This window comes from Lissotriton helveticus, chromosome 2_1 (assembly GCF_964261635.1).
Source record: "Lissotriton helveticus chromosome 2_1, aLisHel1.1, whole genome shotgun sequence".
Classification (NCBI taxonomy): domain Eukaryota; kingdom Metazoa; phylum Chordata; class Amphibia; order Caudata; family Salamandridae; genus Lissotriton; species Lissotriton helveticus.
Window position 1 is genome coordinate 592,485,439 of NC_136059.1, and position 14,924 is coordinate 592,500,362.

General features: G+C 43.0%; 1 protein-coding gene across 1 annotated transcript in view; it reads right to left on the minus strand.

Annotated features, from left to right (window-relative positions):
* Nucleotides 1–14,924, minus strand: part of PTCD2 (pentatricopeptide repeat domain 2) — a 281,004-nt gene that overhangs the window by 155,416 nt on the left and 110,664 nt on the right. The window contains exon 4 of the mRNA XM_078675279.1: nucleotides 13,370–13,487. Coding sequence (XP_078531405.1) covers nucleotides 13,370–13,487 — 118 coding nt within the window. The remainder of the gene's footprint in view (nucleotides 1–13,369; nucleotides 13,488–14,924) is intronic.

The window sequence follows — 14,924 nt, forward strand, 5'->3', positions numbered from 1 at the left end:
GTCCTGGCACTGGACGCGGGCCAGGCACAGACGGGCTTACCTGTGGCGCACCTTCGGCGCTCAATCGGCGCTCCCGCTGCCCGCGTCCGCTGCGCGGTCGCTCTGGGGGCGTCATAAGTAAGGAGCCGGGAGGGAGGAGCAGCTGGGTGGCGGGAGCGGGGCGGCGAATGGAATCACAGGGGGGCGGGGCCGCAGGGAGGCAGCGGCGGGATATTCCAAGAAGCAGCGGGCAATTCCCAGGAGCAGCGGGAAATTCCCAGGAGCAGCGGGAAATTCCCAGGAGCAGCGGGCAGCGGGCGAAGGAATCTGCAGGCAGGAGGCGGCAAAGGCAGGCAGGAGCGGCAGCAGTGAGTGGGGCGACCAAGCCCTGTGGAGGGCTGAGCCCACTCTGCCACCACAGTTCAGACATGGCCGTATGCAAATCAGTCTGACCCTGTGCCTCATGGGAACAGTCCAGCCCGAACTGCCAAGCCATGCCTTCCCTGGACCGGAAACAAGCTTCCTAGGACTGGTTTCTGGCATTACAGCCGTCTTCAGCCAGGCTTGCTTGAATCCAGCAAGCCAAGGCAGTGGCAGAAGACTGGTTAGCTGGCTACGTAAAGCAACTCAGCCCCACAAAGGAGCATACCTACTGAATCTTAGAGAGCAATGGAAGATGGGCATAGGTCAAGCTTTTCATGACAACGAGTCGGAACAGGACTTAGTTTATACATATGCAATCATTTACTGTCCAATTCAAATGCATATACTATAACTTGATGCACAGAGCTAACCTAACCACGATTAAAATCAACAGATTATTCCCCGCAGCAAGTCACTCCCCTAAATACCACATTCCGAAAGCCAGGTTCACGCATATGATGCAGGCCTGCCCCTTCATAATGTGATATATGAGTACATGTAACTAACAAACTACATGAGATAATGGACATTGGTGGTCTATGTCACTTGGAGAGCTGCATTCTTGGGTTCTTCAAGCTCTCAAAAACAAAGCAGAAACCATATTCCAAGGCCTATCCCTGGTACTAGCTCAAAGGCCTGTGACAATGAGATGGAAGGCTAATGCTTCCAGAACAGTCACTATATGCCTTAGAGCTACCCTTGGATGAGCAGAAGCAGAAAATATGGCTCTACGTAGGAGAAGAGGCCAAAGAGTCAAGAAAACACTCCATAGCCAACCAGTGGTATGACATCTTGCACGCTTTGAGTAATGCGATCAGAGATCCACTAAATCCCTGTGACTTCCCAGGGTATTATCCAGAGATTTGTAATACCTCAATTAATACTTTTATTTGCCACACACACAGCATTAACTAACTGTAACTGTATATACAAAAGAAAAAATATCAGGTATTGTTGTATCCTTGTACCCAAGTTTGTAAAAAACCTGTACTGGATCAACTCTGGGACCTACACCGGTGAGAATTAACGGAAATGTACGTATTAAACATACACGTGGATATGCTGCCCTAATTAAGACAGTTCCTGCAATATACCAGCATTAAAGGTCTATCACATGCTTTTCTTTGTTTACAAAAAAATAAGGATCAATTTGTTGTAATTTTGTTTTACCAGGAATCTACTGTTTCTACACTCACTACCGCAATCTCCATTTAAATTAATAAAACCTTCATCCAAGACACGCTATTCTAGCCACCATAATCTGTATAAACCCAATACTACATACACAGGCAAAAACTACCTTCTACTACTCCTACACAGAAAGCCAAATGACTGTACAGCATCCTGCAACATCACTTCCAGGCACCTCTCAAACACTCACCTTCTTACAATAAGCTCTCAACTATTCTCCTGACCCAAAACAGTCCCATTTCTCACACTTTTTGCCACTGATCAGATAAACTCATACCAGGCACAACCTGCTGCACCATACAGCCCACAACACACACAATGCCAGATAAAGAGCAGTCTCTCTCCTTTACTCTAACACGTACACACATACATGCACTGAACATCCATACTCCAAGACTACACCCCAATCTAAACACACAAATACCTTTCGAACCACAGATTAAGATGCACATCAGCCGAACTACATCCAAAGCCTTCTGTCACATGACTTCACTCAACTAATACACCCATCAACAACTCATCACTAAATCTAAAAAACATATCCAAGCACGTCTTTGCACATTCTGAAAAAATATTCCACACAAGTCAATATTACCTTAACACTCGCAGTCTACCTGTAACATACGGGACAATGGTGCTACACCTCAACAAATGGCGCTAGCCAAACATGGCATACGCATCCCTCAACCACAGACACCGCCTTCTAGAACAGTCACAAACTAGAACAACCTCTACCAGCAAACGGCACAGACATCCGCCTAGAACCCTCACAAAATGAAAAACATGGGTAGCATTTCAGGAGACCTAAATAAACTAATCAACTGTACCAGCAGGGTGAAAACCAAAAGCCACAAGGTACAAAATCAAAAGGCGCAATATCAAACTGAAAAGGCAGAATTGCAGTTCCTTTCCTTCGTGCAACACCCACTCACAAATAGCCCTTATTAATCCTTAAACACCATCATGAACATTCCCCACCACCAATCATTTAACATGCATACATGCTAAACTTTCAGGAATCACAAACCCAGAATTAGGCAGCTACAACAAAAAATAAATTATAACATCGCTGTATGAATTAAACATCACCAAACCTCCGTTCGCCTCCCTCACCGATATAAAAACATCGGTCTGAATCTCCCAAATGAGCACAAGCCAGACTCAGTATCATTCCTTCTCACAACTTACAGATCCTTTGGCATCACAGATAGTATATATGACTAACTCGACACAGCTTCTTTGACAAGATATACTGATCAACGAATCAGGATTTGGCGAAGAATATGACCCCCATTTAAACCTGAAACCATAGCACACCCATAAAAGATACTCCACAGATGCATAGAAATAGAATCAAATGATGAATCCTCTATACTCCAGTATACTCTGTCTCACACACACAAAACTATATTATTGCCAGACCCACATTCATTCACCCTACACTTACTGGTTCTTAATCTCGCTCTTGCAGTTTCTCTCTTTGTCACTGTTTTCTTACCTTTCTCTGGCTTCTTTCTCACTGTAGCTCTGGGACAAAGTTTGATGATAAAAAACACAAGTCCTGGTCCTTAAAACAAGCCTGTTGGTTCCCACCACCTGTGGCCAAATTAAGCATTGATCGCTATCCAAGGGGGAATGTAATAAATTCTTTGAGAAACTAGAGACTCTATTCATAACACTTTTAAATTAACACTCAACCTGGAACAAATGGTTACAGCACTTTGGTAATCTTCGGGAAGGAAGTCCTAGAACTATAAACACCTGTAAACAACAGCCTGGCAGAGCACAAAGCCATCACATCCTCTAATGCATATGCTCACCATTCTTAGTATTCCTAACCAATCCACACGCATCTGTGCGGAGACTCATCATATTTGTAGACTCTGTACTCCTAGTAGAAATCACACCCATGTGCAACCTCAACAGGAAATATGGAACCGGTAAATAACGATCGTTATGGACTTCAGAAGCCGTTAACACGTTCTCCGTCAGAATAGACACAAAACACCAAATGGTTTACTGCTGAACATGTAATCCCCAGAAAATAAACTGTACTGAACTCTGAAAAGGAAATGGCTATGCTCCAAGAGCAACACCAACAAACAACAAAGGTTTCACCGATTTAAACACTATTTGTGCGGTGGCTATTTCCACAGGAGCACAGAGGCAGGTAATGATGCCCCAGTCTAATCTGTCTAGTTCCTTAACACCTCTGGTGTCGGAGGGGAGGGTGTGTGTGGGGGTGTAGAGGGCTTTTCTGTAATTGCCGCAGCATCTGCCCTCACCTTGTCTACTGTAGACTATGTCCAGAACCGTATGCTCTCTGCAGCGTTAACTCAAACCCATCCCGACTAGGCTTCAAGTCTCCATTGGCCTTCTCCAAGAAATAGCCTATGAAGCATGAGTTTCACTTCCCTTAGCCTCAATCTAACTTTGCATCCTGCCTTCTCCTTTGCTGGGCAGTTATCTGCCTGTCAACACTTCTCGCCCTGGAAAGCCCTTAAGTGTTTTTGTACCATTTTTTGGGTGTTTTATATAGCGCAAACTTGACCGAAGGTGTCGGGTATCAAAGCGCTTTACATGAGCACCAATTGCATTACAGAAGGACGCTTTCATTATTGTTAGGCATGAGGAGATTAAGTGATTTGCCCAGAATCATTTACTGTTACCCAAAGAAAACAGGTTCACTGTCCTTCTCAAAAGTATTGATACTAAGAGGCAGGGGACACAGCTGCGGTGCAGTAAAGGGATCGGCTGCTTGCACTTCACAGCCCACTTATATACAATCAGCTGTCACTTTCCTTCAATCAATGTCACCTGCTCCTCCATAGCAATTGCATCCGGCATAAAGGTAATGTTGAATTATAATTCACTATTGGAGTTGCAGCCAATGACAACTGCTAGGTGCACTCCAAATGTGGCTGCTATTTCCCACAAGTAAAACGTTATTGTCCTAGGGATTGGTTTTCAGTGCGAGTTAGGGTTTGCACGTCCCAGGGGTTTAGAATGATCACACAAATGTGGTGCTTAAGATTCAATGACATCAGTGGTCTGTGGGATACACAAACAGGCCCTGGGTGAAACTATGTTAGGCCCTCGTGCGACAAAGGCACCAGGAGGAAAAGGAGGCAGCTTTAGCTACTTGGGACCCGTATCAGGGTTTAAATGCACCGTTGCACTGATTAAGGTGTTCGAATGTAATGTCACCTTACGAAATGCTGCCTGTTAAGCCCTGTGGACAAGGAGATAAAGCCCGGGCTTGGGTTTTATTACCTCAGCGAGGAGCAAGTAAAAAAGGCAGCTTTCCATTGGACCTATTGGAGCTAATCAGCATATTGGAGCTACAGGAGCTAGCCAGCATATCCACCTAAAGTGTCTGATCGGTGAAAGGGCAGCTGCCCAAGTCTTTCGGAGGAACAGGCTAAAGTGTTCGGTTGCTGGGGCGAAATAGATTTTGTTTTGCCTTCAACATTTGTGTTAATTACTAGCTTTACTGTCAGTCGATTCAAGTTTTTAGAGTGGATCCCATAATGTTCTTAAAAAAAAGACAAACCCCATTGCAGAGTTAATAATACTGGTTGTTCAAGGGTTACAGATTATAAAACACAATAAAGCAGCACTTTTTGGGTGTTGGTAACCTCAAAGAGTTCCTTGTAAAAATGCTTTCTTGTCTGAGATTAGCAAAGGGTTGTACTGTCGTAAATGGACATGAAGCAATTAGCTTTTGGGTCCTAGTCATGCAATTTAAAATTCAAACTTAAGAAAAACAGAGATCGCACCATTAATTGATTCGTAATAGGCAACTACACAGGAGGCAGAAAATGGAACAAGTGATACATACAGCAAACATTTAGACCTCACTTAAATTGTAAAGACATTTCTAGCTTCAGTCCACATTGGTACCGACAGCTTTTTACGTTGGAGTTTCATGAAACTGGCCAGTTTATGAAAATTCAAGGTTCCTGCTGATTTGCAAATTGAGAAGATATTAATAGACTGCCCGTTCCTTGTCAATGCTTCGTTCCTGGAGAACCACTGCAGCTTTTGAGTTATCTGAGAGTATATAAAAGATAACGTTCGTGTGGACAAGAACGTAGATTTTTCACAGCCTTGTGGGCAGAACATCTGGATGTTATCAATGACATTGAGACTAAGATTAATTTTTTGATTTCCTTTATACTTACTATCTTTCGAGTTTAATTGTACTCACTGCGGGCGAGAGAATGCGCCCCTGGTGTTCTGCATTCGTGTCTTGAGGCGATCTTCGCCATCCTCTACAATCTAGGTGGGTCTTTAATTTCACCAGGGGGTGGTTGATCGAACCCCTTTACAAAATGAGGCCTTGTTGGGCATGTGCGTGGCGCTACAGAGCGTACGTGCATCGGAGGCATCTTCAGCTATCTTGAGCGGTCACCACCATTACCGGGAAATGCGCCAGTTCTCTGCCGAGCTGCCGCCCGCATCCTTCATAATCCTTCGGAGCAGCAAATCAGATCAAGCCACCGCACTGATTGTCCCCGCAGAGCTCTTCAGCTTTGCTATTCGGGGCGGCGCTTCTCAGCATAAGCTGAAAAGCACCGATTGGGGGCAACAAGCCGAAGCATACTTCCTGCACGAAAGTACTTCCTCTCATCAGGGGAATGTTGTAAGATTGGGATACTTGTATCCCTAATAAGTGAAACAGTCATTTTGTTGGTCTGGGCATCATTTGAACGACAATTGCAAGGACTTTTGGCAGTTCCTAAGATATATGCACTGCTTCTTGAGGAGAGTTATTTCTTGTCCCAATACAATTTAAGCTTTTAGCTATTTAAATACCGGATACTAGATTGTTACCTACCTTAATACTACTTAAGAATTTTGAAGTGTGGCACAGATTTCAGAGGATCGGTTAGAAGAAAGACTAGAAATTAGAGGGTATGGTAAATACAGCACTGGGAAAGTTGATGGATTTGCTAAATGACACCATCAACAAGAGATCTGAAGCACTTTCTAAGAAACAAAAGGTTTCAATAACAGCTGAACAATCAGGATTGGTAGGTAAGACCCAAAGGAAAAGAGCTTCAAGTGACGACCATAATAATAAAAGAAAGAAAGCAAAGGAAGCAGGGGAAAATCTGACATTTGATGGTGCTGATGACAGGATTAGTGCTTCTGGCACTGTGGATGGGCAAGATAAAGACCGGATGTTCTTGTAACCATTGATAATGATGAGGCTTCAGAACCAGAAAACGATCTCTCTTACTCCTCAGAATTGGACTCAGACCATGAGGGTATAGATGTCAGGAAAAAAGGAACATCCTAAGGAGGCATCTAAGGCCTCAGGGTCAAAGATGGACATAGATGATCATTTGGGGGAAATAAATGTTCGACCCCCTTTCAATAAAATTCCCTCTATCCCCTTTATGGGCACTGTCTCACCATGCAGCTGAATACATCTCCTTCTGGTTAAGAAGGGAGATACCTAAGGAGGTGAGATCTCGGCTGCGATTCGAATGCCCACGCCCTTCTCTTCCTAATAAGTTTATTATGAACCCAGATTTGGATGCCAAAGTAGTGGTGTTTATTAATAGGAGCGAGAAAGACCAGAGCAAGGGCCTAGATAGAGGCTTGAAATCCTGCCAGGGCTGTCTGTTGGACGGGATTGGTCCCCTGACTAAAATTTTTGAAATGGCAGAGGGTGGCAATCTTCAGGAGATTCCAGTTGATGCCAAAAAATTACAGTAGTGTGTCCAGAGAGCCATTTAGCTCTTCGGCAAAGCTAGCACTGCTCTTTCTGATGAGAGAAGGACGTGTATACTCCTTAAGATCAATCCAAAACTGATTTAACTGGCAAATAAGATGGTCCATCCTCGCAGGGACCCCCTCTTCAGAGATGATTTTATCACAGGTATGGCCAAATATGTCGTGGTGTTTAGCTCCATATAAAAGTCCCAAAAGGATATTAAAAAGGTGTTTCAGGACAGGGTTATAGGTAGAGAGGGGAGAACGTAGGGTTGGTTCCTCAGCTGAAGACAACCTACATCAAGACCATACTTGGGACATGGTTCAGCCTGACAGGCTTTGGATCCTACTAAGGTTTCTACCCCCAGAAACAAAGATTTATTGGCTAGTCTTACAGAGGAGATAAGAAACTAAGAGGAATATCAGCAGGTAAAAGTTTCAGATACCTCTATGAAGGTGGGAGGCAGGTTGACCCAGTTTTGTGGGAACGGGAGGCTGGTGACACAGGATCCCTATGTTTTAGAAACTGTCAAGGGATACAAACTGGAGTTTATGGATACCCCAGTTCAGACAAGGAAGTCTTGGGAGATAAGATTCTCAGAGGCAGATTCAAAGTTGGTGACACAAGAGGTAGAGTATGTATTGGCAAAAGAGGCCATTCAGGAGGTCAGAGATGGTAGTCTAGGTTTCATCAGCAATATACTCCTGGTCGAGAAGAAAGACAAGGGTATGTGACCAGTGATAAATCTAAAGGAATTGAATGAGTGGGTTGGATATCACCACTTCAAGATGGAGGGAATTCCTTTATTAGGAGATGCCCCCAGAAGTCAGGGTGAATCCTTCTTCTGTCCTCTTCAAAAAGGAAATCAAAGTGTTCTTGATGAAGGAATTCCTGCATCAGAATTGCTATTCCGTAGGATATTGCGGTCACCCTCGCAGATTTGTGGCCCAGCTGCCAGGGCTCCCGAGAATGCCTGGCTTTACAAGACTGTGATTCTTTCGTTTTGTTGGTTCTGTTTTGACTGCCTATATCCCTCTTGATGTATAAACTGTAAAGCGATCGGATACCCTCGTGGTCATGTTCGCGCTATAGAAAACTTTCTAAATAAATTAATAAAATGCGTTAAGGAGAAGGAGATTGGCTAATGAGATTAGATCTCAATGATGCAAATTTAACTGTACCGATTTGGCCACCTCGCCAGAGATCTTCACTATCCTGACATAAAATCGTAGCTCAGCCCATCATAACTGCTGGCAAATTGCAATTTCCCCATGGAAGGGGCAAGGGAGATTATCCATACCCAGAGAGTAGGTTGGATTGGCCCACTACGCAAAACATTCGAGGGGGATTGCTTAACCATAAATTTCAAGAACCCCCAATGGGCCCAAAAAACATTGGCTAGCGCTCCATTACCCTCACCATGGGAATTTAATACCACCTTGCTCCCACTGGGTTACTTTTATAGACATCTGATCACCCCTAAGTCAAACATGGCGATTAACCTCGCCACTTTTAACCAGGATCTGAATTTTAGTGCTAGGACCAAGTCTCCCCTTTTTTCTGTGAACCAAGATCCTAATCACCTGAATGGACCTACGTGGCGAAACCAGGCCACAACGACAGCATACCCTTTGCAATACCCTCAGCTCCCAATAATGCCCCAATATGACCATAGGGAAAGGTCATATTCAGCATTTACCCCAAATCAATATATGCAACCAAATGAAATCAGGCCTCTATTCAATATCCCAACTTATAATCGGTTCGATTATTTTTCTAACTTAGATGAGCAGGATTGACTGGTTACAATGGATGGTAATAATAACAGAAGTTTAGCTACAGATAATGGTAACAAGGGACACACACCATCAGCCGCAGAGAGAGTAACTCTGAATAGTTTAGCTGATGATGTGCTTGATAATAGCGGCCCACTAGTAACTAATAACATCATTGAGGAACAATCACCAATAATGTCAGCTAATAATGATACTCAGGATTTACTGGCTCATGATGATCATACTGCCATCTCTTTGCCCAAATATGAACACAAAATGCCCATGCCACTTGAATACGGCGTAAATACAATGAGGAGTGCTGGGAATAAACCCACTATACATCGGAGCAATTCCGGGTTATCAATTCTTAGCTGGAATGTGGCAGGATTGGAATCTAGACTCTCAGACCCCTTATGGGCTAAGATAATTGAGGGTATAGATATTGTCATGTTTCAGGAAACGTGGGCTGTTGGGAACTTGAACATAGAGGGCTACCACTGTTTTAGTATAACATCATCCAAACCTAGTTTTGGTCGAGCAGTGGGTGGTCTGTTCATTGGGATTAGGATTTTGGCTGGTGGTTCAATCAGAGACCTGTCCACCGGGAATCCGAATATTTAAATCCTTGAATATAAGCTAAAGTCAAAGACCAGGATTTATTTAATTTTTATAATAATGATTTTTACTGTGTACCGAATAAGAATTTTGAGGCTTTATCAAAGGTCCTCCATAATCTGGAATTTAGCCCTCTAATTGATATAGGATCAGGGATCCTAATCGGGGGCGATTTTAACGCAAAGATTTCAAAGACTAATGGAAGTAAGGATAAGACTTACTTAGATCAGGCTGAACGGAGGGGCATTGAACTATCTAGCATACTGACTGAATTTGCTCTTGGGGATGCTATGTCAACAAATTATAGTCTCAGCGCACCCAACGCCCCAACGTTCATAGGAAGGGACAGTAGCTCTACCATTGACTATATCTTTATGTCGCCCCACTTAATAGATTGTATAGTAAAGTCAACTGTGGTGGTGACATCATTCAGCGACCACAATCCAATTGTGGTAACTCTGAATCTTGCCCCCAGCCCGGTTTATACGAATCTAATTGGTGCAAGGGATATTACACCTTCAATCGATGGACTGAGATTAAAATGGAGGGGGGTCGATAGCGGGGCAATTCTGGATAGTGTACAAACTAAACACCCGTACTTAATTAAATCCTGCCTATCCATGGACGGCAACCATCGTAGGATAATTGCTGATTTTGAAAAACTGTGTTCAACTATAAAAACTCTTCTGTCAGTCCCACTACCTAGGGAAGACAAAGAACCTAGGTGGTTTGACTCAGCCTGTTCACTTGCGAATAAAGAATTAAGAAGGGCACTCAACACTAAACCTAGATGTAAAATGACTATCCAAATAGCCAGGAAACAGTATAAAACCAAAATAGCGGACAGAAAGGCTACCCTATTATCTGAACAATGGGAATCACTAGTGACCAGCGCTAATTTGGGGGGCAGCGGACCCTTCTGGTCTGCGGTCAGGAAAACAAGGGAAATGGGCAAGGTGGTTACAATGACTAGCTGTAATATAACCAGCAGTGCTTGGGAGACCCATTTCTCAAATATTTATGCTGTACCGCCTGAGGAAATGTCGACCCCAATCGCTGGACAATTGCAACTGTGCGGTCTACAGATTGAGGCCCACGAAGTAAAAATAGCTATAAACGAGAGCCTGATGGTCTGCCCATTGACATTATTAAACATAATTTGGATTTATGGGTTCCAATCCTCCTAAATGTCTTTAATAGTTTACCAACAGCAGCCATGCCCATCACGTGGGCAACTAGTACTATCGTCCCAATCTTCAAAAAGGGAGATAGGTCGGAACCGGCTAACTATCGTCCGATCTCCCTTCTGGACAACACTTTAAAAATCCTGGGACGAGTAATTTATAACAGAGTACTTGAATGGACTGAAGACATACATTTACTGGACCCATGCCAGATGGGATTCCGGAGCGGGGTGGGGACAGTGGAGCAATGCTTAAATCTCAAATTAATAATCGATAAGTATAGTATTGCCCGATCGTCCCCCACCTACCTTGCTTTTATGGATCTTTCATCCGCTCTCGATCTGGTGAATAGATCCAAACTCTGGACAATCCTACTGAACTATGGGCTAGATGAGGCTCTTGTTGGCTTCCTGGCCTATCTCCATACTGACTCGAAAGCTCGAGTCAGAATTGGGTTGGGCGGCGAAGTCTCTGGAGCAATTGACATTGGTAGGGGGGTGAGACAGGGGTGCGTTTTAGCACCCCTGCTGTTTATCATTTATATTAATGGTCTATCTACCAGCCTAAGGAAAGTCACCAGCGATGTCCCAACAATTTTAGGGAAACCGCTACCAGCACTTTTATACGCAGATGATGCGGTGCTTATGGCCCGCACACCTAATGCCCTCCGCCTTCTTGTCCAGAGTTTTGTTCATTTTATGGAGGAATTGGATCTGCGGGTAAATTTTAAAAAATCCTTCATAATGTCTTGTGGCCCAGGGAAAAGGAAGCTCAACACTATACAGATAGGTACAGATAAACTTGAATCTGTGCCCACATTTCCCTATTTAGGAGTGGTTTTCGCTGCGAACGGCTCGTGGAGTGGGCATTTGGCCCATGCCACGAGCAAGTTCTCGAAAGCCACCAATTCCATATTGAGCTTGCCCCGCCCGAAAAAAATAGGTGCCACTAGAGCTATTTTAAATTTTTTTAAACTACAGTGTTTACCCGTTGCCTCTTACGGAGCGGAGGTCTGGGGATTTGGAGGTAGCTCATGCATTCAATGGGAAGAAAGCCGCTTTTGCAGGAAAATACTGGGCGCTCCAATCTCATCCTCTGATTATATCTGCCACAATGAATTAAATCTCCCGTATGTTAGTGATTTTATTAGAGCAAGACCAGCACTGTTTTGGATAAGAGTCTGGAGAAATGATTCAGCCATCCTCACACAAAATATTATAAAAGACTGTTTAAATTGTGATCATGGTATGGAGATTCCTTGGCTCTCGGGAGTTTTTAAAACATTGTGTGCCGTGGACAGAGGCAATTTATTCTCAGACCCAACCAGGATCGAGTCCAAGGATAAAGGTCAGAAATGCACTGTATGCACTTTATAATTCCGAAAGGATGGAAAGAGAATCATCAAAATCAACTGTCGCAAAATACTTGGGAAATGAATTGTGTAGGCATCCACTCCCGCCTTATCTCTCCCTACCCATGACTAGCTGGGAGAGATCATTATTGTTTCGTTTAGGGGTGGGTTCAGTAACATTTTTGTTGTCTTTTCCCTTGGGTTATTGTCAAAGTTCTGATTATAAACCTTGCCCGAGCGATGGTGTCAGCTTACAGGATGATTTGCATTTCCTATTCTTTTGCAAATTTTATGTGAGATATATTAAATGGTTTTTAACTCCGTAGTTTAAGAAATATAGACCACTGACACTTAAGGAGTCCTATAGAATGCTGGTTTCGCTGGATTCAGATGAACTAATTTTCCGTACTAGTACTTTTCTGAGATTGATAACAAGAGTGCGCAAAACGATGGAAAATCCCTGAATTTAGCCTCAAAATTGTATAATTGTATTGTACTTTTATTATTATTATGAAATCTTTTGAACTAATGTATAATACAAATAAATTGTTGTTTTTTAATCACGGTACTTTTATGAATTTTATGAAATTCGAATAAAGGTCTTTTGAACTTGAACTGAACTGCTGAGATGCAATTGTTCTTGTTCAGATAAAATTATTAAAAGCAGGAGTCTTTAGATCAGCGATACTCAAAGTACGGCCCGGGGGCCGCCTGTGACCCTCCTGACCTTCACATGTGGCCCCAGTTTAACAGCAGCACTGGGCTGCTGTTTACTTCAGAGAGCACTAACATTTAGAAAGATGTTCAATAAATGGGGAAGCTTTTATGTAAAAGCGAACTAGAGTAAAGGAAAAGAATATAATAAAGTAGCCTGCAACATCTAACCGCCCACAAAGCCCCACTCCCGTCCTGCTAGCTTCAATGCAGCCCTCTGGCTCACCACAGACCATACTTTGCAGCCCCTCGGAAAATGTTTGTGAGTATCTACACTTTAGCTCCCCAAGACCCCAACCTGGTTACATTGAGACCTAGGTAAAATTATGAGTAACAATTATGGTGAAGAGAGTAACTGGCTAGTGTAGGTACATGCACCCAGCAGTGGCAACTATTTAAACAAGATACATACCTGATCCTTGATTAGTTCCAATGCAATTTCAGGCAGATCCAACTCATAGCATAACCTAATAAATAGGGGCCCAAATTTAAACTCGCCATACGTCCTACTTATGTTCTCTGAATGGTACCTAAGAAGTGAATCACAAACAGATATGTAAACGATTTGCAGAAGGACAAAACCAAGCACACATAAGAGGCATATCCATGTATATTACATATGTGTTGGATAAATAACGAGTAACCATGCAATATCGTACAATATATACCACTCAGGAGTTCTGGTGACATCATAAACCATAAGGCCAAAGACCAAGTGATTTGGAAATGTGTGGTGAACTCTAAAATGGCAACACATAAAAGCAGGATCATATAACAATAGTTTTTTGTATATTACAGATTTATTTTGGGGCAGTCAGTTTGCAAAAGGCGTTCTTTTTCAAATGGAGAAATGGATATTGTGAGATGTTGGACTACACTGCTCGGCCATAAAAAGATAAAAACATAATTAAGGTGTTGAGAGTGTACAATTGCACAATAAAAACACCCTTTGATATATGCTGAATAAAGAATTGTGTCTGTAGAAGAAAGACTTTTTAAGCTGTTCTATGCTAAATGCAGCTGAAAGATAGCAATGATTGAAATTAGGATGTTCGTGTTTTCTTAACCATTCATAAATACAATTTAGCTTAAACAGACAACCGTAAAGATGTGCAGAGTGGTCATGAAGATTAAACTAATTCTACAGGAACCAGTGAAATATTTTTAATACTTCATAGGTCTCATATCTGCAATTTCACTTTGTGCAATAAAAGCCCACACTATATCATGTAGCAAAGCGCCGTGGAAGCGGCGTGCTCTAACTGCTGGTGCAGTCATTTGGGCTATGACCACAGTCCCCAAAATAATGCAGAAACAGAGAATAATGACGCTGCACTCCCGGGGGCTGTGCTTCCAAATGTATTTGATAAATCAACAGCATTCCACCAAATGCTACCAATGCAGTTTGTCCATATATTAGTCTTGTTCACGATTTTAGTTTGTGCTTTCATGTCTTTTAAACATGGACAGGCATTCTGGAACTTGTGGTTCGTCCAATTAATATTGTACCAGAAAGCAATTACTGGATTTGCAGTTATTGGTAAACTATACAGCAAAACACAACTCATACATATTATTAATCGTCTAACAGCTCAAAGGGGTGCATTAATATTCCTTATAGCACAGTGCTGGTGTTCTGAACAGTTCGTGCTACAACACTCCTGGCATTTGCTTGATCTCTCAGAGTTTGCATTTCGGCAAAGGGTGCTTTGTCCTCAATTATTTCAACAACACTACTTCCATTCACAGACACTTCTCGGTTCCCTGTCTCTTTTGTTGGTGATTACAAGTGCTAATATACCAAAATTGCCCCGTGAAGACCCAGAACCCAGATCTGCGGAATAATAAATCATTTGAAAGGTAGCAGCGTTATGATGAAGGGCAAGATGGCCGCCTGGTAGGAGCTCCCGTGAAGAGCTCCCAGTGTTGGGGATCCCATACCGGGCTTTATCCCTGATAGCACCCAC